This window comes from Anopheles moucheti, chromosome 2, assembly GCF_943734755.1.
Source record: "Anopheles moucheti chromosome 2, idAnoMoucSN_F20_07, whole genome shotgun sequence".
NCBI lineage: Eukaryota > Metazoa > Arthropoda > Insecta > Diptera > Culicidae > Anopheles > Anopheles moucheti.
Genome location: NC_069140.1, coordinates 50748884 through 50775662, shown reverse-complemented (window position 1 = coordinate 50775662; position 26779 = coordinate 50748884). Strand labels below are relative to the sequence as shown.

Here is a 26779-nt window from a genome sequence, read left to right as displayed (position 1 = left end):
CGAAGGTGCGTTCAAACTTGATGTAATTTTTTAAATGTTTTATTAAGAAATGTTTAACTACACGAAAGTGCGCCACCGTGAGCTAACCAGCTTCCAGTGGTAGCAATGAAAACGGTAACGTCTACAAGTAGCGTCGCTGCTGCGGAAGCGAATATTTTGTCCCATTTCGCTGATTGCGATGATTCCGTGTTCGCAGCACAACCGTGCCGTATTTTTACCAGGCGCGCAAACACAACGGTCGCTCACTGGATGGAGGTGTTTGTTTTTATGATACAGCGGTTCGCTGTCTCTTTTCCACTTTGCTGTTTCCTATTGTCTGTGCGTTTCATATTCGAAGGGCACGGCGGCAGGGTTAGTCGCCTAACCTAAAGGGATTTAAAAAAATATTTTTTTTGTGCAGTTGATATTTTATAAAAAAAAGACCTATTCGAAATATAGTTTAGAACACTCCAAATTTGATTTTATTCTAATTGTTGCTTATGGAACGAAATGATTATACAATCCTTAATTATGTTAATTTGTAAATTAACTTGTTACCTTGTTAGTTAGTTATTAACTTGTTAACTTCGTTAAGTTAATTTATTTTGCAGCGTTGTGCGTTTTAATTTAATCAATAAAAAGTTTATTGATGACATAAAACTGAGACGGACTAACCCTGCATGGTCGTCAACGTGTGATCCAAACCAAACCAGGGCATGCTCTTCGCGTACTGCGCTCTTGGCAGTATGACGCGAAAGGTCTACAAACCTTTATCGTGTCGCAACGCGAACATGTGCGCGCTAAATTCGTTCGTTTGCCGGCTTTTTCGCTTCGCGGCGTGCTGGTCGAGCTGGATGTGCTGTGCAAAGCGCATGCCTGGTTAGGCGGTGGTCCAAAGGTGCAAGTGAGAACAATCATAAATATTGCGATAAACTGTAAATAATGGCCCAACTGTTTGGGAATGCATGAATAAACAAATCATACCCAAAAGAATGTTTTTAACAAATGTTGGTATATTTGAGTTTTTATTAATAATGCCGCAATACGCCGTTACATATTGAAAGAACAGCTCTTTGCATAGACCATTGTCTAACGCGCTTGTTGCTCCCCTCGCATGAAGCGGTCGGTATAGAAACGTTGTGAACGTTGCCATGGGAAAGCGCACAGCCTGCCCGATTTCCTGCGGGCCTGTTCAAAAAACGCGACGGTTGTACAAAGTGTTGAAAATGTGCGAAACAAGTGCGAAAATCGGTTCACACTGCGACGAGTTGCGACTTTAAAACGAACGCTATCGGGTACGCTTTAAACGGGAGTCGTCAAACGGAATTTGAAAATAGCTCGCTTTTGGAACGAATGTACCGCAACCGCACCAAGCGATCATGGCACGGTGGAGGCGCGATCGCGGTTGATCACTTCCAGTGCGTTAACCCGTTGGCGATTGCGCGACGGGCGATTGCGTGCCCGGCTGTGCGCGTGCCTGCTGCGTAAACTGTGCTCCCAAGATTTATAACGCAAACTGAGCCGAAATGCGCACGGTTGCGGTGGCGGCCATCGTGAAAACTGCTTCTACGTTGCTTACTTGTTGGTGTTTGGTGTTTTGTGCGCTTTTGAGGGCAGGGTATGTCAACCGGGGATGGAAATTATGTAAATGAAATAAAATTTCAAATTTTAATACTGCACGCAACAGTTTGATTTGTTTTGTATGCTAGCATCAAATGTGAACAATAATGGCATACAACAATGAGTAAGGAGATTGATATTTGTTGAAAAGATTATGGCAATTTATGTCGTAGAAATTGATAAGACATTTATTTAATACAAATAATTGTGATGATAGCTTTGGACAAACTCAGCCCAAAGATTTAAAAGTAATCCAAAGAAAAAAGGTTTTCATTACAGTTGCTGAGATTCGATTAAAATTAGTTTAATTACATCAAATAAATTTGCTATTAGCTGCACGCTTGCTAGCCACTGTATTGATGAAAGCAGCGTCTCGTAATAAACAGAGCACTCTGCGCTTCTGGTACCAGGCGCAACGGAACCGGTTTTTTCGGTCTCTTCGGACTCCACGTACAACACGTACAACACACAACACCACAACGTACAACATCCACACGCTTTCCGTGTGAATCGTATTGATTATGGAAAAGAAAATAAAATATTACGACACCAACGGTTGAATTCATGAACAAATTTACCGTATCGTGTATTTATGGAAGGTTGGAAACCGTTGTGTTTAACGGAAAACGTCACAGTTTTCGGAGAAGGAATTATAATGCTATAATGTTTATGCAAGGAAGTGTAATATAATGTGTTCATAAACCATGAGTCGTGTTTATAAAAAAGGAAATTCGATAAATAGAATAAAAAATATAATGATGGCCTTTAAATTAAATACCATAAAACATTCATTCTCAGTGATTTTCTTCAAATAATCTTCTACAATAAAGTTGGGTAGGATCAAAACTACCTTTTTGTTATTTTGTTAGATATATAATCTAACAGTACATGTAACCCTTAAATGTAAAAAAACACATACTTTTCTTTCGAAATAGAGGTAAACGTTACTAAAAAAGTTAATTTAAAAATTTGAAACTAAATTCGTTCCGATTAACTTCATGAACTCATTCAAATTCGTGAACCAGATTCTCGCCAACGCTATTTTTGAAGGTTTGTAAACGTCTACCTCTGTTCTGTAAAAACATAAACACAAATTTAAAAACTATTTCCAAACTAAACTAAACCAAACGAAAATAAATCTCGCAAACAAAACTAGCGTATGCCAAAACCATGATGGTTTGTATATTGGCTAGCAGCTTGCAATAGCGCCATCTAGCGGAGAAGAAGCCGTAGCACAGAGCTAATTCTCCGCAGTGTAGATCCCACTAAATAAAACCAATTTGTACAACAGTATTATCATGTCTGATCATTCTTTATTTGTCTCAGTGAACTCAGTGAAAACAAATGTCAACGGAAAACACATTCGACACAAGGTGGCGCGAACGTAATTACACGCAAAACATAGTTTAGTTAAGGGGTTTCAGAAACGTACCGTTGGCGCTTCGCTTCCCTGGCCGATTTCCGGTCGCATTCCCGGTACCGTGTCCTGTATTCGATATCGATTCACTTCCCTACCCTGCCCAGGCCCTGTTGGCGGTGTCGTACACACTTAAAGTTCTCCTATTTTGCAATACAAACATGCTACATTTCAATCCCTATTGGAGCCTCCGTCGGGCCCGTCCGTTTATTTCCTTTTGTTTTGCTTCCATCTGCGCCACTGTTGTCTAAAATTTTAATCAAATGTAATGTAAATGTTCTTACGTTAAAGGTTTGTTTCTTTATTGAACTTTGAATTATTCCCATTCCTAATTCCCGTGCCCCATCGTTCCCTCCCCTGCGAGGAGGGACCGTGTGTGTGTGAGAGTGTCTGTTTTTTTGTTTTCGTTCGTGTTCACCCCACCCGTTTCATTCTATAATAATTGAACTATAATTCCGACCGAATGGTGGATATCCGATCGGTTAACGCTCACTCTGCTAAATATATGTGTATGTGTATCTCCGATGGCTTTATCGATGGCAAAGGAAAAAGGTTTTACCATGTGTATGTGTGTTTTTTTTGGTTTACTTTCGTTATCTTCTTGAACTTTTTCGCTTACCACCTTTCTTTAATAGCTTTCCTTGCCCGTTTTATTACCTTTTATTATTTATATTTAACTAATTTTAAATGTGTTTGTGTGGTAATGGATGTGTTTTCATTGCGTTTTCATACCGTTCTGTCTTCTTCCATATTTGTTTTTACGATATTTGTTTTTCTTCTAGTGTTTGGAGTAGCGTAAAGAATTTTGTGAAGTGTTGCAGAACTCGTTTGACCTTTTGTAATGATGTTTTAACGTGTGTTGGCTTGCGCTTTGTTTGCATCTCTTTATTTTCCCCCTCCCCATGTCTTATGTAACCACCGTGTAAAAATATGAACTTTGCTATATAATTCTGCTTCGTTTTCTCTCTCTATCGATCATTTCCATTTACTGCACAGTTAATAGAAAAAATGTTGCTGCTGTTTATTTTTTTTCATGTGTGTGTGATTCATGTTTTTGTTAATATTTTGACGGATTAGGTTTTTTTTTTGTTTTTGCTGTTACATACTCCTTTATATATGAGATATTTTGAACTTTTTGTTTGCTTGAGATTTTTTCTTTATCAATTTGCAACCTACACAGTGGCGTTTTTTTAATTCTTTTTTTTTTGGTAATTTGTCTTCCTTTGTTCTGCTTTAACCAGCATGTTCAAGGAGCGTACCGGGATTTTCCCCGTTTGCCAAGAAGGGTATTGGGAAAACAACTAAAGAAGTATGGCCGCTACCAGCGCTGAGCCATATGATCACAATGAACGTGATGGTGGAAATTGTTTGAGCTGAGTGAATGTGTGTGTGTGTGTTCATGGAAAATCATTGGCCCTTGCAGCTAAATCCCGCACAAACTGGCCCAAGATTGGAATGGAAAGTGCTGTGGAAGTGAAACGAGATAAAGCTTGTATCCATCTAATTCCCAACGGGAGCCCTGTTTGCTTACTGGCTAGGATTAGAGGATCCTCTTGCATTGCCATTTTGTTTTGTTTTGTTTTCCACACCGCAGCAGGACGTAAACGCTACAATCGGCCCAACTATGCACGCATTACATTTGTTTTTCTTTTTGTTTTCTTATTACATTTTGTCATCCATTCCATTTCCACGCGTTTGCAAGGTTTGATTTGTTTGTTCATTAGTTTCATTTTACTTTATTTTTATATAACTTGTTTTTTCTTTGTTTTCACTCTTTCGCACTATAAACAATTCTCTTGACACTATCTATTCACCTTAAATTTGTTTCTTTTTTTTTATATTTTCGCTTTGTTTGTTGTTATTCTGTGCTGGTTTGTTGTCTACCATCCAACCAGTGTGCTTTTGCCTGGCACTATTTTTTCCGTTTATCTTAACTTTGTCTACCATTCTGCTGCCCATTATGTCTTGCTTTGTTTTAACACTTTATTGCATCCTATTCTACGGTGTCACATTCGTTATTTTTTTTTGTTGCATTTTCTGTTGCATTAATTTTTTATACTTTCATTACACTCTACACGCTTTATAAACTGGCGGAACAAATACCTTTTTCTTTGTCCCCGTGTGTTTTTTGTGTCCTTTTTTAACAAATATGTCACAAAACAACAATACAATCTTGCTAGTTTCTTTGTTAGTAAATCCCAAACGACGGTTGAAGCAATCGTCTGTTGGCCATCTTGTACTGCGGAAGTAAGACAGAACGTAAAACTAACCATCGTTTGATCGGTGCATAATCGTACGTGAAATTTGTTTCCTAGTTTTGCTAATGCTCAACAACTATAGAAAGAAAATATCTGTCGAATCTCATATGAAGAAGTAAATCATACAAACGCCAGACATTTAATGTGTTCATTTCGTTTGGATTTGCTAGGTTTTTTTTTCTTCATTGATCAATGTTGCAACAAACATGAACAGCAGCGATTGGGCGCGTGAGAAGTTTCTTCAACGTAACAGCTTAAATGAAGGGACGACAGTCGGCAACCATTTTGTAAATGATTCCAATTATCTTGTTTGCATGCATTTTTCCGGTTTGTTGTTTGTTTGTTTGTGTGTAAGTTTGAGAAGAACGAACGTGAGAAAATGTGATAATGCTTTACGGTGCCTTAGACGTTATAGATGTGTCAATGATGGTAGCAGTGGTGTTAAAAGGTTACCCATTGCAGGGGTATTCAATCCCGCAGTCGGGCAGGGTTTTATAAGAACGTTTCGGGTTCGTTTGGAGGTCCAGCTAGCAGGATTCATTTATAATTCCCTATCTTACAACGATCTTCCCTCGTGGTTTGGAGGAGGGAAGAGAGGGAGAGAAAGAGAAATAGATAGAGACAGAGATAGAGTGGATGTGCTTTTTAAAGGTTTTACGGAAAATATTGTCTATCATTGAATTGTTATGGTATTAAGTTGTATTATGCTAGTTTTGTTTTGCTTTCATATCTTTCTTAGTTTCCTCTCTTCATATGGATGCATTCGTTTGCTATCATATTAAACAACGCGAAAGTTGTGGGTTGTTTTTATTGAGATAGTTAATTAGTTTTGTATCCTTTGCTCTAGAAGTTGATTTTAATAAAATTTGTTCAATTGCGAACATTGTTGTTTTGAACACAAATAAAAAAGTAGGGAAATAACTAGAAAAGTATTTGGTAACAAATTCCTTCTTCTTCAAAGATTCAAATTCATAAGGATTTGTATTTTCAAACAATGCACTATCTCTATGCAACACGCATCGGTTTCGATGAACAAACCTAATAAAAAACGGACTATACTAGCAACTTGTAAATTGTGGGCACTGTGAGGAAAAATGGTGTTTGAACGGTTGAGAGAGGTATGGAAAAGTTGTTCTTTAGTAGTATAGAGCATGTGTCTGCACTGTATGTTTATATGTGTGTGTATATATATATATAAGTTCTATCGATAATCATGTGTATGGTAGTGTGCATAGTATTGAGAAACATGGAGACCACTTGTGATGCCATTTGGTTGGGTTTGTAAAAGGGTTTTTGCTGGTGCGTCTTGTAGTACGGTGTAACAATTGCAATGAAACGTGTGCTTAAACAATGATATCATTTCGCACGAACTGGAAGAAGAAGTAAGATGGACTGTACAGTGTGTGTTTATGTATGTTTTGCAATGAAGAAGTATTTATATCGGGGAAAAAAGAACACAAAAACAAGGTTCGTCGCCTGCGCGCACATTGATGTCCTTTTAAGCTTCCGGCAGCCGGAACGTTGCACTAAAACAGTATCCGTCTCTAACAACAAATTGGATACGAGTTTTGTAACGAGTGTGAATGTGTGTAATGGTAAAAAGGAAAATCTCTTTCCCGCACAATATTTCACAATTTACCTAGTCGCGTTCCCGCCTCGCTTAGCCAATTATCCTTTTCAGTCTACCAATGTATCAATAGCCACTACAAGAAACGGTACGGGATTCTATTTAAATGTTCCTTTGCATGTTGCTTTCTCCCTTCGTCCTGCTTACTTTTGCCTACGATTTGCTCACTGTTAGAGGAAGTGGGTTTTTATAGTAGAAAGAGAGTTTTTTAGTAGGAATGTTGTAATACAAACATACGATTCGATTCGGGTGCTTCCACCATCCTTCATTGCCCACAGACCAGGGCCAGCAGAGTACATTAAATACAGGTTCTTTGGCGCACCGTATCCGTAAGTGATGCGCAACTAATCCTACAGTGTTATGTTTCTGTTTTTGCTTTCTTAGAAAAATATCTTTCTATAAACTTTCGCACCTTAACCTCGACTACTGTAACGGACGCGTATTGGTAATCGGTTAATGTATGCGCTTGCTGCATACATTCCCATTCAACTGGCGATCTTCCGGTGCAATGCACATTGCATGCATCTAATTTGATTTGTTTGTCGTTTGTTTGACGTTTCCATTGGTTTGTTTTTTATTTATGCTTTTGCTATTATCTTAAAGTTCAATTTTTGCAATGTTTAATCACTTAAATACTTTTATTTCACAACGCTTGTACGCACACTTGTGTTCGCATTCTTAGCTATACTTCGCTCGTACTCGATAAGGGTCGATGTTTAAAGGATTTTTGGGAGACTGGGGTTCTCTTTTCTTTTGCATTGTTTGCTTATGTTTGTTGGGGTTTGTATTTGTTTTAGTTATTTTTTCTAGCAAAAGGAGAGACCACACCACAGTAAAAAGGGGAAGGTGGTGTATGTATGTGTGTGTGTGTGTGTGTGTGTGTGTGCAGGATAAAAATCGTAGAATAGCATTTTGGTTGTCTATGTAATTTCCTAAATGTAACACCGTTCCGTCCGAACGTTTGTGATGATTCGTGATGAAAAACCGTTGCCTGATAGGGGTTTCTATAGTTTCATCGCGAGTGCAGGATAATGCGCCTCCATTGTATGACCGAAACAATGTGACTTAATGCGTAATCTGAAGACTGTTTTAACACCTGACTGAATAACATGAACATTTCGTAACGTTTTGTTTTGTTATGCATTCCCGGCAATGGGGAGAAGCATTCATCAGCCTTCTGCTGCAGTAGGTACTTAATTTTGCGGAGACCCTCGCATTTATCGCCACGCTTGTAAAACAGTGCTGAACCATAAATGTGGGCGACGGAAAACGAGCAAAAAAATAACACAAAAGAACAGTTTCCAATACACGAACGATGCACGAAAAGAGCATATGCAACATAATTACCTAGACGCATTGCATTTACTATTATCCTATTCTCATCTCACCTGATATCGCTCCGTACGTCCGGCCATCCAGATGTGAATATTTGTGTATGTGTTTGTGTGTTTGTGTGTCTCATTTTTAGTTATCCATTCAACAAGTAACAGCAATAGATTCATCTACCATCACAACGTTACACATAATCGGCTCTCTAATCATTGCTCCTTTTTTTACAGACCTGGCTTTGTTTCTATTCCACCAGAATACACCCACAGCAAAACAGGCTTCCTCTATTCCACCGCTGCCGGTGTGTGTTGTACTATCGATTGCTACATTAAATCTTCATTTCCCGGCTGCCCGCACTTTCCTTGGCTATACACACGCTGGAACATTGCATGTCTGGATTTTTAAAAAAGGGCTAAAATAAAACAGAAAAAGTTAAAATAATATCAAAAAGAACAGTAAGTATGAAGAAGGTATGAAAAATGTACACAAATTATAAAGAAAAAGCAAAACGATACGAAAGATAGAACATAATATGACGAAACACCGTTTGCAGAAACAATTGAAAAAGGAAAACAAAATACTAAACCACCAAAGAACTCCAACGTACAAAACAAAACATAATTTGCACCATGTTCATTTTTGTCTCTTGTAATGTTCCATGTATTTTCTCTTATTTTCATTCTTAAAACCTTCTTGCATCGGTTTTATCCCGCATTTTAATATTGTGATTCGTTTCACCTATCCTACACAACACTTGTCTTGCTTACTGTTTTCTTCTTCTCCTTTTTCTTCTTCTCTCATTTGTTGTTTGCCGTTTGATTTTACATACACTCGTGCACGCACTTCCAGTCCTGTTACGGTAACATCCACAGTCACGTTTTCTCTGTGGTTATTCAATTTGTTAATTTTCTACTACACTCTCAGCTCTTCCTTTACTGCACCACAACACGGTTTGCGTTGCTTTCCGCTTGTGGTTTTATTTCCTCATTCATTTTAACTGTTCTTTTGTTGTTTATTTCTTTGTTTGTTTGTGTGTATTTTTGTATCTAGGCGCGTCCACTTCTTTCGGCTTTACATTTTCCCTATAAATATAGATAAACTTTGAATAAAACATAACACAGTAGAGTAGTAGTAGATGGTACGAGTGTATGCATGCAATATATGTCTATGTGGGTGTGTGTATTCTGTGTGAGTGTACGTGCTATCATTGTGAACGTGCTACATGGTGTTGGTGATAATGAAAGGTTGGGTTGGTTTGCTTTAAGACCTTTTAACAGATTCCCGCTCTACGTACTGCCCATGGCATGACGGACGACTGATTGACTACGTGATGTGATGTTGAACGTATGCCCACCATATTTCGATCTCGATGTTTTCGGTGCAATCACAAAGGAAAATAAAAGAAACCCGTCAAAACGCGCTACAAACTATTACACGCTACCGGAACATCCTACGTACTTCCTTGCCTCTCATACGCATCCATACTGTGACTGTTTAATGTCCCCTCCTGTTTCGGGGACCGTACCTGCCGTGGCGTACGGTTTTCATGGTAACTGAATGAAGAAATATATGTTTTTAATAATTACAACACTTTAACATCTGACATGTACGCACGTGAGAGTGTATTTTAACACTTTTAATGGATAAATGTACCGTAAAATTATTCGCTTATATAAAGTCACCACCAAAACCCCACCGTATCGCCTTCGCCCTCCTTCACCAAAAACCACTCCGGTACCCGTTTCCGTTGCGGACTTTACCATCCCCCTCCCCCCCATACTGCACAGTCACCACCTTCCATCGATCCCGTTACGGGGTGGATCGGTTTTGCAACTTGCACGACCAGAATGTCTCACCGATCGGGCGATTGCAAAGAAAAGGAAAGTTGGAAGTACATTTGCAAATTTAAATAGTGCAAAACAGAAACAGCGATAAAGGAAAACGGGAAAAGTTACGCGCACACCCACATACCACAGCTTTGGCAGGAAGAAGGGTAAATGAGGGCGAAAGATGCAATAGAGAAAGAAAGTAGCAGACAAGGACAAAGCAACAAAGGATATGAAGCTCGGCTTCTTGTTGTCGCTGGAGACGGCACTCCTTTAGTGGAAGGTGGCCCCAACACAGTCTTATCGAGGTTGAAATGGCCTGGCACATAAAATTCGACGTGTCTTTTGTTTGTGTTTACTGCTCAAGTGTTCCTACAGTCCCCTATACTGATCCTTTCTTTCTTTCTCCGTGTCTCTTTCTCTGTCGCATCCTTTGCCTTTTCATATTTTTCTTCTATTATCAAACATCAACATTCACATTTACCTTTCTTCCTGCAAGTTCCGTTCTGTGTGGGTTCATCTTCCATTTCGCATACTCGCCGGTATGTCCACACGGATGATCTCGGGGATTTGTTGTATGTCGTCTTTTTTGGTTGTGTTTTTCTCTTCTTTTTGCTAAGAGTGGTTTCTCTCGTATCCTTCTTCTCACTTCCCTCATTTTCTACCACAAAACGGCTTATTTTTAGTGCACTTATTAAGCTTATTCAACAATAAAGAGGTGAGTTCCATATCTCCCGAGAATGGAACGAACGTACTAAAAAAACATCTTTGCGCAATGGTTTGCACGGAAATAAAGGGAAGAACAAAATGAAAATAAAACATCCATAAAAGATTCATCTGTATGCGTGAAGTACACGTTGTAAAGTGTAAATAAAGAAACAAACAAAAAACATCTGCCATACTGCGTGCAGCAACGCAATTGGTATTAATTTGCAGTTCGAAAGCTGATAAATATTGCACACCGGACGTCTTAGAATGGAAGAACATACATTCAGGTGATATTTAAAACGTGTGCCACATTCTCTTATCGATTTATCCCCATTTTCTTAGCTAAATAAACTAAACAAGGTAACATTAAGCAAGCATAACGAAACGTACGGTTGTTTGGAAGAAATGAATTCTTAGGCCTGGCCCGTTGGTTACTGTGCACGGGGAATTCCCCGGAATACGAGCAAAACTTGGTTGAAGCAAATAAACGCTATAGATGAAAACAGGAGCTATCCATGCTAGAAAAGGGCTTCCGTGCTTTCGTGTATACACGATTGTTAAAGCCGTACCTTCATATATCACCCACAACAATCGTTTGTTTCTGCAGAGACCGGTGCCCTATCGCTTATTACCTATTTAGCCTACGAATATACCCCGGTCTGTCTGTATAACCACGCTCCGTTTTATCCGCTTCAACAGAGTTTCATGCGTAACACAGTAAGATAAAGGGAAAGGTAAGAAAGAAAGCGCTACTTTTTACTTGTTAAAACTAAAACCACTAGAATAATGTTCCGACTGTTATCGTGTGCCATTCCATTCCGCATGTTCGGATACCTCGCAACGGAAACTTCTCCTCTTCGAGGCTGTAGCATTGCTGCTCGCTCTTTGCATTTTCCCACCTAATATTCCACATTTCCCGACACGTTCCTTTGGAGCGTTCTATCGTTTTGTTAGAACGAGATACGAGAACGAAAAAAAAGTACACCAATTAACCTACGATTAAAAACTGCCTGCTTGTCAGGTATTAGTGGCTAGTGTTGATGATTTCGATTAGTGGTGACTATGGCCTGTGTTGTCTAACAATCGAATGTATGCACTCGCTTTGTTCCGCCAAATAACATAAAATAGGAAAAACGAACAAACAAAAAAAAACATTGTTAAAAACAAAAAAAAAACAAAACAAACTAACTGGAAGCATTGTATGATGCGGTTGATGTCGATGTTTAGTGGGTTGTGTTGATCTAGCAACGATGATTCTTTTTGGTATTGATTAACGGCATATGTGTATGACCGACTGGCATCATGGGCAGCATTTGCAAATTGCTAATGGGCTGCCAAGGAAAAGAGAAAACCCCTTCGAACATAAACCCGCACAACCAAGCTGTGATGCATCGAATGGAAAAAAAAGGTTTGCTTTTTTTCGAATTCCTACTTCGCACGTGCAACATTGTTGCATGCATCCGCTACGCAAACAAATGTAAGCGAACAAGGGGTAACATGTTTGACTGTTGCATTTAATGGTTGTTTTTCGTTCTAGCTCTTACGCTCTACCGGGGGCTCTTCTCCGAACAAATGAAACATTTATCCTACCAACATGCTTTATGCTTTTATGTTTATGTTTTTTTTGTCGCTCTCTCTTAAACGTGTGTGGGTGTGATGTTATTTATGAAACAGTAACGTACTTGTTTTATAACTTTGTTTCTTTAGTTTAACTTTTTTGTTTACTATTTTAGATTCTTTCGATACCACTTTCTCTAGCTCATGCTTTATGTTTTTTCGTTAAAATTTTCTATACATGTTTGTATGTTGTGTGGGTGTATGTGTTTCTGGTAAATGGTTGCACACGTGAATTATGTGTGATTCTCTCCTATTTGTGTTGCTCGTGTATGATTATATCGCTCGACGAACAATCACGGACTCAATTTATCTAGTAAAAATAACAATTATGCAGCAGAGCATCCGCCATTTGGTTTGCTCTCCTACAGATGTAATTTGCAATAGTTTGTGTACGTGTATGCGAATGTGTGTGTGTGTGTTTGTGTTTTTGTGAACCACCCCATTTGATTATAACCTAAACGATCTGTAAACCTTCCCTTCATTACATTTCCGCTATCACAATGCGAAATCATTTCATTGATCAATTTTTGCATTCTGCTCTGCGTTTGTTCCGTTTCTCTTCCCGCTAATGCATCCACGTCTGGGTTGTGATTTAATCGTTTCACGTTACCAACTTAGCTGTCAACAGTGTTTTGGAACAATTTATGCCTACAGAAATGAACGAATTGGGCCCGTCTGCCCAGAACGTTGGGCCCACTATTATGCGCGAATTAAAATTAACAACAAAGTACGATGAAACGATGGACGTGTAACAATAAACAAACTCCTTTAAAAAAAACACATTATCCCACAACAAAACGGGTCCCTTTGCGACCGTCTTCTGCGAGCAAATCCGTGGAAAACTCACCGACAAATCCACCAACACTCGAACGTATGATTAATGCTAATCACTTTACGCTAACTCGTAAAGCCCACGTTACGCCTATAACGCCTCCTTTGTGATGTTGGGGCCCGTAACTGAACGTAAACAGTATCTACTAGTATGTCTTGCTTTCCGTTTTGCACACCACTATCACTATGACCCCTAGCTAACACTCGTCTTTTGCCTACTTTTTTGTTGTTGCTGCTGTCTAGCACACAACTATGCTCCGTTTCAGATTGAAGGATGCGCTACGTACAGATGAATGTTGGCCTTGAATTCGTCGATCGCTGACTGTAGGCGACTTTTGGGCGGACTAGCGAAAGCTGCTAGGCTAGAAGCGGCGGCGGCGGCGGCTGCAGTTGCTGCTGCTCCTGTTGCCGTTCGGCACCCCTATTGCGTCACGGTGGCGACGGACGCGGCGGATGTTTTGTTGGTGGCCGCCGCATTGGCCGCGGTCTGGCACGCCCGCTTCGTCTCCTCCTGGCTGATGCGCTCCTCTATTAGATACTGCGCCACGTTGATCGCGTTCGGTTGGCCGGTGATGGTGACGATCCGGTTGCGCGTGCCCGGCGCAAAGATGCCCTTCTTCGAGATCTGAATGTTCGCGCCGGATATGTGCTGGATTTCGACCAAACTGCGCCCGGCCGGTCCTGGTGAAGGCGCGCCACACGCGTGCGAGAGAGCAGAAAAGAAAAGCAACACAGTTAGTACATTGATCGATTGCGAATGGACGAAAGGTTGTTCTTGCTTTCGCTTCTTGTACGCTTCCTTTCACGTGCAGTGACATTGTTCCATGCGCTTTCGGCAAAACGTTCGCCTCATTCCTCATGCACATTGCACCGATGGAAAAACGTCACGCGCGGTATAAGTATGGCAATAGATATTTCCGAAAGCTTTGTATTAGTTTAGATCCCCAAACACCAAGTTAGTATGCATTTTTGCTGTACAATTTGATTGATTAGCGGATGTGGAATAGACGTGAAGATATTGGTGTGAAGGTAACACTAAAGTTCCGGTCACTTCTTTTGTTGGATTTTTGTATGCTCTTTACAGGATTTGTGAGAAAAAGTTTACCAGAAATAGTGACACACATAAATCTATCATTCATTCGCAAAACGTAAAAGATTGCGGATCTTTGAGAGAGTTATAAAAATGATTGATTTAAGACAGCGGCGGATCAAACGGTAGGCGGAGTAGGCGGTCGCCTAGGGCCTCGTCGTGTTGGGGGCCCCAAGCAATTTGTGCCGATTGTGTAATTTTTGGGAATTTAACAGCAGAGTTAATTTATAGCAAAAAATTTAATTGAAAAGGTAAAAAATTGATAAAACATATCTTCCTTGGTTGTACAAAACATTTGTTTCTATGTAATTAATTAAATGCAAAGAAGAATATCGACTTTGTGACTTTAAAGTATAAACGAAATTACACCAGGACCAGGACACTAACTTTTCCGTTAATCGAGAAAAAATTCTTTGAAAACTACCAGTTTCCGAACGTATAATACCAGGAGAGCATGCACGGAAGAGGTAGCTCCTAGTACAGCAATTTTGGTCGAAAACCGCCGAAAGGTACGCAATGTTTAAACAGTAACTTTCCCGTTGGTCGTGAAAAATTTCTTCGAAAACTACCAGTTTTTGAATGTATAATACCAGGAGAGCATGCACGGAAGAGGTAGCTCCTGGTACTGCGCCGTAAGGTATGCAATGTTTATACACCAACTTTGCAACCAACTTACAATGCGCCGTAAGGTATGCAATGTTTATACACTAACTTTGTAACCAACTTGCAATGCAAGTTGGGTGCATGCAAGAAACTTGCATGTACCAGCCGAGCAAGATGGCGCGCAAGATGGCGCCCAACTTCGTACTTGCATGCAACAAACTTGCATGCAAACTTGCATGCAATATTGCATACAAGTTCTGGCATGCAATTTCTTGCATGCAAACTTGCATGCAATATTGCATACAAGAACTTGCATGCAATTTCTTGCATGCAAACTTGTATGCAATATTGCATGCAAACTTGCATGCAAGTTTGCATGCCAGAACTTGTATGCAATATTGCATGCAAGTTTGCATGCAAGTTTGTTGCATGCAAGTACGAAGTTGGGCGCCATCTTGCAAGTTTCTTGCATGCACCGAACTTGCATTGCAAGTTGGTTGCAAAGTTCATGTATAAACATTGCATACTTTACGGCGCATTGCGTTGCAAGTTGGTTGCAAAGTTAGTGTATAAACATTGCATACCTTACGGCGCAATACCAGGAGCTACCTCTTCCGTGCATGCTCGCCTGGTATTATACATTCAAAAACTGGTACTTTTCGAAGAAATTTTTCTCGACCAACGGGAAAGTTAGTGTTTAAACATTGCATACCTTTCGGCGGTTTTGCTGTACTAGGTGCTGCCTCTTCTGTGGATGCTCTCCTGGTACTATACATTCAAAAACTGGTACTTTTCGAAGAAATTTTTCTCGACCAACGGGAAAGTTAGTGTTTAAATATTGCATACCTTTCGGCGGGTTTCGAGAAAAATTGCCGTACTAGGTGCTACCTCTTCCGTGGATGCTTTCCTGGTATCGGAAATCGGAAAACAGCTGGTTTTGTATGGAATTTCGTACCAGCTAATGGAAAGTTTGAGCGAGATGAAGGATGCATTCCGTTTCATCCATCTTCCTTCCACTAGCGATCGCTCTCACGGATTTGATAGTATGCAATGCAACAGGGATGGGCAAATTTATTCCATACTGCAGGTGTTACCTCTTGAAAAACATATTTTCCTGGTATCGCAAATCCGAAAACAATTGTGTTGTTCATGGTCTTATACATCAACATGAGCGAAACAGGTTTCTAAGAAATTTCTCTGATTGTTACCGAAGAAGTAAACCGAATAAAAAATGTACCTTGGGCGAAAAATCGTAGAAGGCGTTGGACTACTCATGATTCGTAAATGTACGTAAGTTATGGTTTATGGCGTTATGGTTCTCCTTAGCGCATACAAACGATTATATATTATATCATAACACCGATAATGTCGTAGCAAAATTATAGGCCCCCCTTTAAAAATTCCGCCCTAGGCCTCCAAGGGGATTGATCCTCCACTGATTTAAAAAGTACCACATTCACCAATATGTATGATAAGCCATGGAGTTTTACAATGCTTGTCGGACAGAAAATCTGATTAGAGTTTTGACTTCTCAACCTCAACCCAAGAACTATTCGATACCAAACATAAAAGGATTGATGGAGAAATGCTGCGAATATGGCCATCCCACCTACATAACAGGAACTTCCCCGGGTCGAATACATGTGATGTATGAAGGTCGTGCGGATTAGTTTGCAATACTAATGGAGAATTTTGAACTCAACGCAAACGAAGAGTAGTGGCGAGTAGAACGGTTGAATATCAGCGCAGCATACGATTTAAATGTTGTTTGTTTATCTTTGAAATTGTTTTCTGGCGTTATTATTTGAAGATGTTACCATTCCACGAATGTATGAAGAATTACAGAACCTTCTTTTTTCTTTTTATGTGAAAATTTCTTTTTATGTAGATCTACTTATTATCTTTTTCATTCCCGTATATTATTAATATATCTCGCCGATTTTTGAAGAACTATGCTGTTACTGACGGGGATTCAAACAAATGGAAGGAGATGAAAGTTTTTTTTTCGTGAAGATCAGCTAGTTCTTTAGCTAATGATATAACACAAACCGAATGGTAACGACCAGTCGTCGTTTGCTATCGGAAATCAAACCGGATCAAATAGTACCTCACAATTATTTGTTCTATGCTTCGTATCCTTAGCGACTTTGCATTCGATCTTGATCACCACAATGAAACAATCACGCAGACAACATTTGATTTGAAATAGTAGACAGTATTATGTTATTGTTAGCTGGGTGAAAAGTGCGCAGTATGAGGAAGCGTAAATAAGGAAACACATATAACCGATAGCACCGGGCAGGAGCAGGAAGAAAGGAAGGTTTGAACAGAACGGTAAAACAAAGAAGTTATATTATTAAAAGTGTGTATATACTTGGGCAATGGGAGCGAAAAAAGCGGCCAGATTCGGTCCCGATCGATCGTCGCACAAACTTTCTGTCACACAATCGCTCTCGCACGCTTTAGCAATCCGCTTGTCTGGCGGGTGAACGTAAACGGGTGGAATGTTCCCCCGTAGCGCAGGGTTGTCGCAATGGCCGTGGCAATGCCGTGCACTGGCGGACAGTGGATAAAGCCGGTCGTCAAAATACGCATCGATGCATCACGGTCCATGCGTACGGTCGTCGGTTGTTTCGGTTTCTGTTTGTCCCGTGACTGTCTCGGTTGAAGTTTTGTGAAGCGTTCTACCTATACTGCTTTGTACTGTTGGCAACGTTAGGCTTGGTTACAGTGCTATTCATTCATTACAAGAGCTATCGCACTCGCCCCTCGAAAGGCACATATGAATCTTATCCAATAGATTAAAAATGGAACAATGGTGACACTAAATTACTACCAGCTAGCCTCTTAACATTCTATCACGCGTATTGCAGCGTACTAAAAGGGTGTAAAATATTTCAATATGGATGTATGGTTAAGAATATGGCAGATGTGAGGGAAACAAGAAGCTACACTCTATCCTACGCTAGGAAACAATGGCAAAAACAGGTCGAAAAGAATATTCTATTCTTCACTTTTCCATAAAACAACTAGTTTTTAGTGGACACCGTTGGTCTTATCACATACACGGTGAGCTCTAAGGCACACGAACGGGTTACATTCCGTCCCTATGGAACGTTCTTTGTAGTGGAATTGTTTCGATAGCAAGAGTACGCAGAGACTCCATTTTGGAGACTCCTCACATCACTCAAACCTCTCTGCCAGCTGCCTATTGCAATCTATTATATGTCGGTGTATGTGTTTCTATGTATGCGTGTGCGTCCATTCTCTCGTCATTGGTTGGTCGGTTTGGCAAGTGGTCTTAATAGTGATGATCGATAACGTTTTCGACCGAGCTCATGGGATATGCACATTGCAGAAATGGCGTGTATGTCGATTGCAGGTAGGGATTACCTGGAAGAGTAAACGTTTATTTGGTCAAATTGGTGGCGTTTTGGGGATGGCGTGTGTGGAGCATGCGCTCGTTTGATTTTTGCTTGCTGACAACATGTTTGCATAACTGTTCGAGTTTAACTTTTATACTTGTTCGGTAGATGTATTTGGTTGCAGGATGGTACAAAAAAGATGTTGTTATCTGCTGTTTAGCAATGATACGACGAATGATTTGCTGAAGTTGTTGTATTTTGTTCTTATCGTTTGTTTGTTTTTATGATCATAATGTGGGAATCTTGTGCTAATGAAACTATTTCGATACGGTTGGATCGTTGATGCAAAGATCAGCGGGCTCAAACTTTACACACGAATACGATCCGTTCGATGAATGTGATACTTGAATGTGAACGATTGAGATGAACGATATGATGACGAATAGTATGACGGAAGATTGATTTAAATTTGTACACTTATTTACACGCGGTAGATTGTAGGATTATTGCATTGCGGACGGAGCAGAATAACTATAGTAATGCGTAATGATTTTCATTCTGTAATTTTAGTGCCCAATTGAATAAAATAAGACAAGCAAATTTTTTTCCTACTGCGAGAACCGACAACAAGTGAAAATTGATTCAATAACGGTAACTGGGAATTTGTAATTTTATATATCTTATGCCAAGTACTACTTCTGCATGAAGTTCGCACTATAATTAGCCTATCCAAAAATAAAACTCTTAGTCTTCGATCTTCGCTTTTACGTAGCTTTTGGGGCGGCCTGGTGGTGTATTCGTAGCGGAGCTGGTCTTCATACGACAGAACCGGCAAAAAATACCATCCGGACTAATCCTCCATAGGCGGGACGGATTATCCGGCAACGGGTACATAAAGTCAAAGAATGCCAAAAATGACAGGCCCTAGACCTCTTGAGGTTGTTGTGCCGATAAATAAAAAGAAGCGTTCAAGAGCTGTCAAAGGAGTTGTATGGCGTAGTTACACAAAACTACAATACTTGATTGTAAATTACAGTAATTAATATGAGTTAAGTAGGTAAAAGTAGCATCGCATTTATATAAAGCCCTATCAGGATGACTTATCTTTCAGTTTCAGTTGAATTTGGGAATAATTCCAGTTGTAGTTGTCATTAACATTTGATTTTATATCTTAACGTATGTTTATTAGAATTATATTTAATACGTATCGAGAAAGTTGGGAAGTCAGAGGGTCCTTTTTTGCTTAGTGTGTCCTGATCTTAATGAAATTTCTAAATCGTGTGCAACACCGTGGGTGTGTAACACATATCATGTGATTAATGTATGATCAATCACCAGTATGATTTTTTGAACACTTGATCCTCTATCTGATATAAGACGTACGATGTTCTTTTAAACAATGATTTTAAGATATTCATTTTACATAGAAGAAGAAAAAACATTGTATTGTATATTTGCAACAACCAAGTGTTTGGTAAATGCACATAGGTAAACTGCCTGCAATTTTGGTTGAGTCAAACTTGACGCTTCAGTCCTAAACCATAGCGAATCGATCTATTCACAGGTATTTACAAATAACGTGTGTTTAACAAAGCAACACAAAAAATAATGATAATAACAAAAACAATCCAGGAAAGATATGATCTTTCCTTCTCTGAGATGATCTTACTTTCTTCAATGTTAGCAATGATGGCTGACTAGAATGTTTTACTTTCGTTACGCGAGAAGATGAGCGAGATAATAGTGGCCAGTGACGTTTCTGGTGGAACTCCAGCATCCTTCCGTCGAAGCTTGGTGAGCGCGTGATGAAAGTGTGACAGGACAGAGCAGTGCAGTAGCGGTAAATCGATCGGAAAATAGTTCGCTACGATCATGGACGAAAGCAACGGAACACCTTGGGGCGGGCGAAAATTTAATTACAAAAGAAAGGAGAAACGCAGAAGAAAGAGCGAAACTGGATGTGCTAAATGAGTAGGCAATAAAAGATCAAGATCCTTACAATGTGGATGGTTTTGTTAGGTTATGGGGGTTCTGGAGTGTGGTGCAAAATGGCGGTGAAGATGCATGTGGCGATGGTTTATGTTGAGAGAAAGCGCACAACCATGCTGGCAGATAACAATGTGAATGTGAGGGGTGAAGGTGCGTGAGTATGGAACCACTCTTATCAAACAGAACTTAGCGCAGTGTTTGTGTGAATGTGTGTGTGTGTGTGTATAGATGTATTGATAGCAATTGATAGAGTGTTCATGTTGAAATGTGTTGTATGAGTGTGATGACAATGGATGCGGTTTTCTTTCGACATGTTTTTCTTCGCTCTCCATAGCCGTTTAAGGTCCCTTCCCACAACAAAAGTAAAAACGCACACACACACACACACGCAGTAAACAGCACTCGGCGTGATGTGGGGTAGTGATGGGGAACTTACCGAGAATGGCACCCACGATCACCTCCGGGATTTCGACGTTCTTCTCCTTGCTCGTGGTCATCTCGGCCGGTGTCGGGCTCTTGCTGAGCGAACCGAGCGTCTGTGCGGCCGCGTTCAGGGCGCTCGGGTTGCCCAAACCGAACGCGTTGTTGTTGATCGAGATCGGTGTGGCCGCCTGTGTGCCCGGATGCCGGAACGGATCGAACGTGGTCGGATCGTAGCGATCGATGGTGGTGGTGCGGGGCGTCGCCGTGCCCGCCCCGTGAAGGAACGAATCGAGGTTGAGCTGGCCGACGGCACCGTACACGCCGGTGGCCGCCGATGCTGCTGCCGCTGCGGCCGCCGTCGACTGTTGCATTTCCGGCATGCCCAGGTAGCCGAGCGTGGTCGAGTGTGTACCATTCTGGAGACCGACACCGATGCCGAGGACGCCATACTTAGCCAGCACGGTGAGGGCGGCATGCACCTCAGCCGTGGCCGTGTCCGAGTAGCCGGACTGTCGCATGGCAGTCTGCAACACACGCATGTGCACACACGAGAGAAAGAGAGAGAGAGAGAGAAAGGAGAAAACGGGGCGAAAGAAGAAAAAGGAAAATGTTAAGTTAAATGTGACAAGTGACATTTAAGACGGTTTGCGCACTGAGCACACCGAAACACTCAAGAAGAAGGGAGTCACCAAAAAGAAGCTTGGATAGATGGGAGGGAACGTGGAAAAACGGGATAGGTGTGTAAGCTTCGGTAAAGCTTTTAGCTTGAAGTTTTAACCAACTCGGAACGATATAAGAATCGCAGTCGTTTACAGAAGAGAGAACCAAAAAGGTGTGGCCGTTTTAGAAGATTATTTCTCAAGGAGCGTAGCGTTGTTCATGTTGGAACGAAACAAAAAAAAAGCTCTGCCCTTATGGTTTGTATGTGTATGGGTAGAAGGAGTATGAGTGAGTTAACACAACATAATAAATTGCAGGGAAAAAAATTAACATTTTGCACGAATCTAACGAATGGGATTCGGTTTGAAAGAAAGTTCGAAAGAATGGATGATGGGCTGGCAAGGTGCTCGATCTGGCGATGAGAGCCGAGGGTTCACAAAAATGTACATCTATACATTTCGTCGATAGAAAGTAAAACAAAAACAGTAAAGTAAACACATATAGATAAACATCGTAGCAAGAGCCAGGTGAGATGTAATGTAATGATGCGATCGATCATATATATGTTGCTAGCAACGAGTATTTGAAATGGTGAACAGAAAGAGCGAAAGAGAGAGAGAGAGAGAGTGAAAGAGAGTTCTTGCAAAAAGGCAAACTTGAAGTGGGAAAACTAAACAAAAAGGCGCACGCACATACAAAACAACATCAAGAACCGTGTGTCGCAGGAGCGCAACAGGAGATGATACGCTTCACAAGTGGACCGATGGGCAGATTGTGGGGTGAAAGGTGGCGGGATTTCATGGGTGGTTGACCATCACATCACAAAACAACTGGACATCTTGCAAGGATTTGCCGAATGGTCAGAATAGTTAGGAACGGGGTGGGGTGGGGGATCGGGAAGAGGATATCTCAAGGAAGGGGGGAGTGGTGTGGGAGTGGTGGGAGGGAAAAAAAACAATAACAGAAAAAGAAAAAACGATGAACGTTTGATTCTACCTTAATATGATCAAGCAATTGTGTGATAGCTGTAGGATTAGTCTGTGGTGATGGTGCACCTAGGTTTAATGACAGATTGAGTCCGGTGCCGTTGACCAGCAAACCGGTGGCCGTCGCACTCGGCAGCGGCCCGCTGATGGCGGAGTTGAGTGAGGCGGTGCTGGAGCTGAAATTGGGATTCTGTGAGGCGGCGAATGGCGAACCAGTGGGGTTGAAGTTGGCCACCGGTCCGTTGATGTCTGCGTATGATACGTTCAAGCAGGTGCCGGATGAGGGATCTTCGACGATCTTGGCCAGGATCATCTTGCATGCAATCCGGTTGTTCTCCTTCTCGCCGATGATCGTGATGCAACGCTCCTGCAGCGTCAGCTCTTTCGGCTTCTGCGAGATCTGCACGTAGGAGCCGGACTCCTCCTTGATCTGTTTGATGTACGCACCGGCCTTACCGATGATCATGCCCGCGGTCGTGTTCGGCACCAGGATCTTGACCTGCTTGTCGCGCTCCTGGGCCTGCTTCGCGTCCGCCTCGGTCAGTGCTTTGGTAATGTCGGGTTTCTCGCGGATCTTGTCAGTGATAAAGTCGAGCACGGTCAGGATGCCCTCGACCGTGCCGCTAATGAGACAGATACGCTCGGTGGTTCCTTTGGAAAATGAAGAGAAGTGAGTACAACATGAGAGATAGAAGAGAGAGAGAGAGAGAGAGAGAGAGAGAGAGAGAGAGGGAGAGAAAGAGAGAAAAAAGAGTTGATGAGCCTGAATGATGAATAAGTTCTTTTTACAAAATGGTTCAGCTTGTTTTTCGATTTGGCATGTACGGTACGGTACGGCGAGAGAAAACCAGGGAACGGACGTTAAAACCAAGAACACAATGAGTCTTTTACTCAATGCTGTTCCTATTAAAAGTGTCGTGATTTTGAACCTGACCGTGGTTAATATGATTGAACCTAGGGCACCAACAGCAGCAATTCATTTAATTGATCTTGTCCAATATCTTGAGACATCGAAACACTGTGTACAGGAATAAGTGAGTCGTCAGTAAACTAAAATCACAAAATGGGACCCGGGCAGCTATTGCACTAATGAATATTATCACGCACGAAAACAACTGTTCCAGATTGGATGTTTTTGGCAAAGATGGCTATCAAAAGATGGTCGAACAATGAGTATGACAGTGCGGACGATTTTGACGCGTAAATTTATGTATGTTGCGTGTGTGTGCTGCGTTACGATGGGCGGCGGCATGTCAAGGTACATTTGATTCCGTGAATGGGTAGCTGTTGCGCAATGTTATTTAACAAAAGAATACATCAATAACGGTAACAAATAGGCACAACAACACAACGCAAATGGCGAATGATCAAGTACAAGAATGCAGGGATTTTGGTTTCGCATAGTTGAATGATTTGTTTTGATAAAGAGTGATGCATTTTTCCTGTTTGGGTGGCAGCTTAAAGAGATGCACATACGATGTAGGTTTGAATTAAAAGTATAATATTTAAATAAGAAAAAGAACCATCAAAGAACACGTCAAAAAGGGCAACTTTGTTCATTGAAATGCCAACAAAGCGGAAAACGGGATACATTTTATGTTCGACAAAACTTAAATGCATATTTCGAATCGTAATACGCGACATAGACACAGAAACACAAGGAAAATATGAGAGCACCGCCATAGACGGTAGCGGAAAAGAAAGCAAAGTCGATAGATAGAGAGACGATGGCATCCGTGCTGGTAGCAACACTTACCGGGATAGAAGTCGTGTGATTTGGACATCTTCACCCGGGCACCGGCGTCCTTCTGTAGCGAGGCAATCGTTTCGCCACCCTTGCCGATGATGGCACCGGCCGCGACCGACGGTACCAGCGTTTTGAAATGATAGTTGTCCCCGCCGCCATTGATGGCTGTGGTTGTGGTGGCGTTGGTGGTTCCCGCGGCTAGAAAGAGAGAAAAAGCGAAATGGAAGATAAAATAAGCTGAGTGTTTTTATAAGTTTTAAAATATGGTTAAAACTCATTTGACATACACTTGATGGTTTTGCTCAGGTAGAATTTTTATGTTATACCATATTTTTGGCTCTGTGCTTTAGTGATTGTTACTTCTACGTATAAGATACTCCCGCGCAAAACGCTTGTGATTTTAAAGCTATCATTATACAATGGTTTTATTGTCATCTCTATTTATGCAGGGGAGAACTGTCAAATAGTAACACCATTACTACCACCTTCCCGGTACTTCAAAATGTTATATCACAGAGTTCTATTAAGTGATCTGCGGTTTTTGGTAACAAAAACAAATAATGTTCACTTAAGAATGAGTTGTGCCTTGCTCCGTGACAGCATACCGCCAAATCCCCAAACCAAAAACAAAGGTGGGTGGTTTATGTTTGCGCTTGAACTCCACGTCTGAATGTCACGGACAGGTCCCGATAAGCACAGCAAAACCCAAAGAAACCAATATGCAAATAATGACTCGTACTCGTCAGCTGCTTGTCCACACTCTCACTAGCTCCACACTAAACACCGTTTGACATTCAATTTTAAATCAATAAGAACAACAAAAAACTTCATTTCGAGTAGAGCAACTTAAAACAAAAAAAAACAGGAAACGATGTTTAAAACACACCCCTTGGCGGCCAGTACTGTACCACTTCATGCTACCCCCGAATGGGTTGCGCTAAATCAAAGACATAAAAACCCACTCACCTACTCATTCTGCACCCGGTCGGGCGAACCGCGAAAGAGTGTGGAGACGCAGAGAGCCATCAAAGATTGCGGAATTGTCAATTACCGATGCCGCCCGTAAATGGTGGGACGATAAGTGTACCGGGGTTCGCTGCGCCAAACTGGCCCATTGCACAATCAAGTGCGGATGAAGTGAGGAGCTGTGTGAGCTGTGTTACACGGTTTCACTTTCACGACTCTTCTCACTTTCGTTTGATGAATTGCAGTTGGCGGGGTTTGTGGCAACCAAAGTGAGGGAAAGACGATGACGATTGGTCGAGATTGATAGCTGACACAGTGAGTGTTAGCGCGAGTGAGGAATGTTTTTTCTCTTTCTTCATATCTTTTCCTTTGTAAATAAGACACAGACTGTAGTGATTGGGACAGGTTGCACAATAGATAATGATGTTAGAGACTATTTGGGAATGAAATATTTTGTTCTTACTTCGAGACAGCATAGACAATTATTCGAATACTCTGTTGACTTAACACTACCCAAACTGTTTAAACGCTGGATAACAAGTCAGATGGTGTTTTTTCTACTTTTATGTAGAATCAGATGTTTCCTTCCGATGTAGATCAGATCAGATGTTTCCTATATTGCAGGTACTTGCAGAATACAACACTTAATGTAATGCATAACATGATCGTCAAATTAAATCATTTGGTATAAATTATGAAAATAAAAGTCATCTTCAGCATTCAGTCATCTTCATTTACATTTTGAGCATATCAAACAAATCGTTGACAAACTGAAAGTTTCTGTCAAAATGATGTCGGCAAAAAAGTGTTGCAAAAACTTAAACAAATATTGTTCGACCAGACACAGTTTCCGCTATGTCACTATGTTTGCTTTAATAATTACTGCAACTTTAACAAGCCTCCATTTTGTTTGGATAGTTAGGATTTTGGACATTTCAGACTAAACTGAAAGCTCTTCCGAACTGTTTGTGACTGTTTGAGTCACAGACGGGTGTTAATAAATGTCACATCCATCTGATTTTTGTAAAAAGTTTGAGTATCATATTAGGCTGGTTTATATTAAGTGAACTTTAATACAAAATTTGGATAAACGAGTTGTTAAATAAAATAAAAAGATGCATTACAATTGTCATTAATTTTTCAACCACAGCAAAACAATACTCCAAAATCAATAAATTTCAACCCTCGTGAACATTAGTTAATGGTTGAATTATTGCTATAACAAACAAAATGGTAACCTGCTGACGGGCGAAAAGTTTTTACTGTTTCAGTTGCAATTTTGAATGCAACCACTTCAACTTGAAACTGCGAATCACTCCAAAGCATGACTGTAGCTACAAACGAACAGACAGAGTGAAAAGTTTAACACACAAAAACACTACAACTTGCTTCTATCCGACTAAAAAGCGTTCTAGTGGGGATCGTGCTCTATCAACGAGTTGCTTCAATCTGCAGGAATCACCTTTCCTGCCCAACTTCAGTGCATGCATAGAGCAGTAGCGCATGGAGTGCTTTATTTGAGTCCTGCTTCACAGCACAGAGCAGAATGTGTGGTGAATATGCTTCATTTGGTGCTAGTTCTTTCGGGGCTGTTTTTTTTCATTAGCACACGTTTCGGATTTTTATCCGAGTAAAAATCCCAGTCACGGTGAGCACTACTGGCCAGCAGGGATGGCTCATCATGACCAGCAGGCAATAAAAGTTAATTGTGTTGTGTCCCTTGCGGACGCGCTGCCAG

At 40.9% G+C, this 26779-nt stretch overlaps 1 protein-coding gene across 3 annotated transcripts in view; it reads right to left on the bottom strand.

Annotated features, from left to right (window-relative positions):
* Positions 1-8850: 8850 nt before the first annotated feature.
* LOC128299886 (RNA-binding protein Pasilla) overlaps positions 8851-26779 on the bottom strand; it is a 76702-nt gene continuing 58773 nt past the window's right edge. For 2 of the 3 annotated variants that reach the window (XM_053036019.1, XM_053036020.1), the window contains 4 exons: positions 24085-24240; positions 22339-22979; positions 20696-21206; positions 8851-13893 (listed from right to left, as the gene is read on the bottom strand). In XM_053036019.1, coding sequence (XP_052891979.1) covers positions 13634-13893; positions 20696-21206; positions 22339-22979; positions 24085-24240 — 1568 coding nt within the window. In that variant the 3' untranslated portion in view covers positions 8851-13633. Of the gene's footprint in view, positions 13894-20695; positions 21207-22338; positions 22980-24084; positions 24274-26779 lie in introns of all 3 variants that reach the window. The other variant, XM_053036018.1, reaches the window with a different exon arrangement.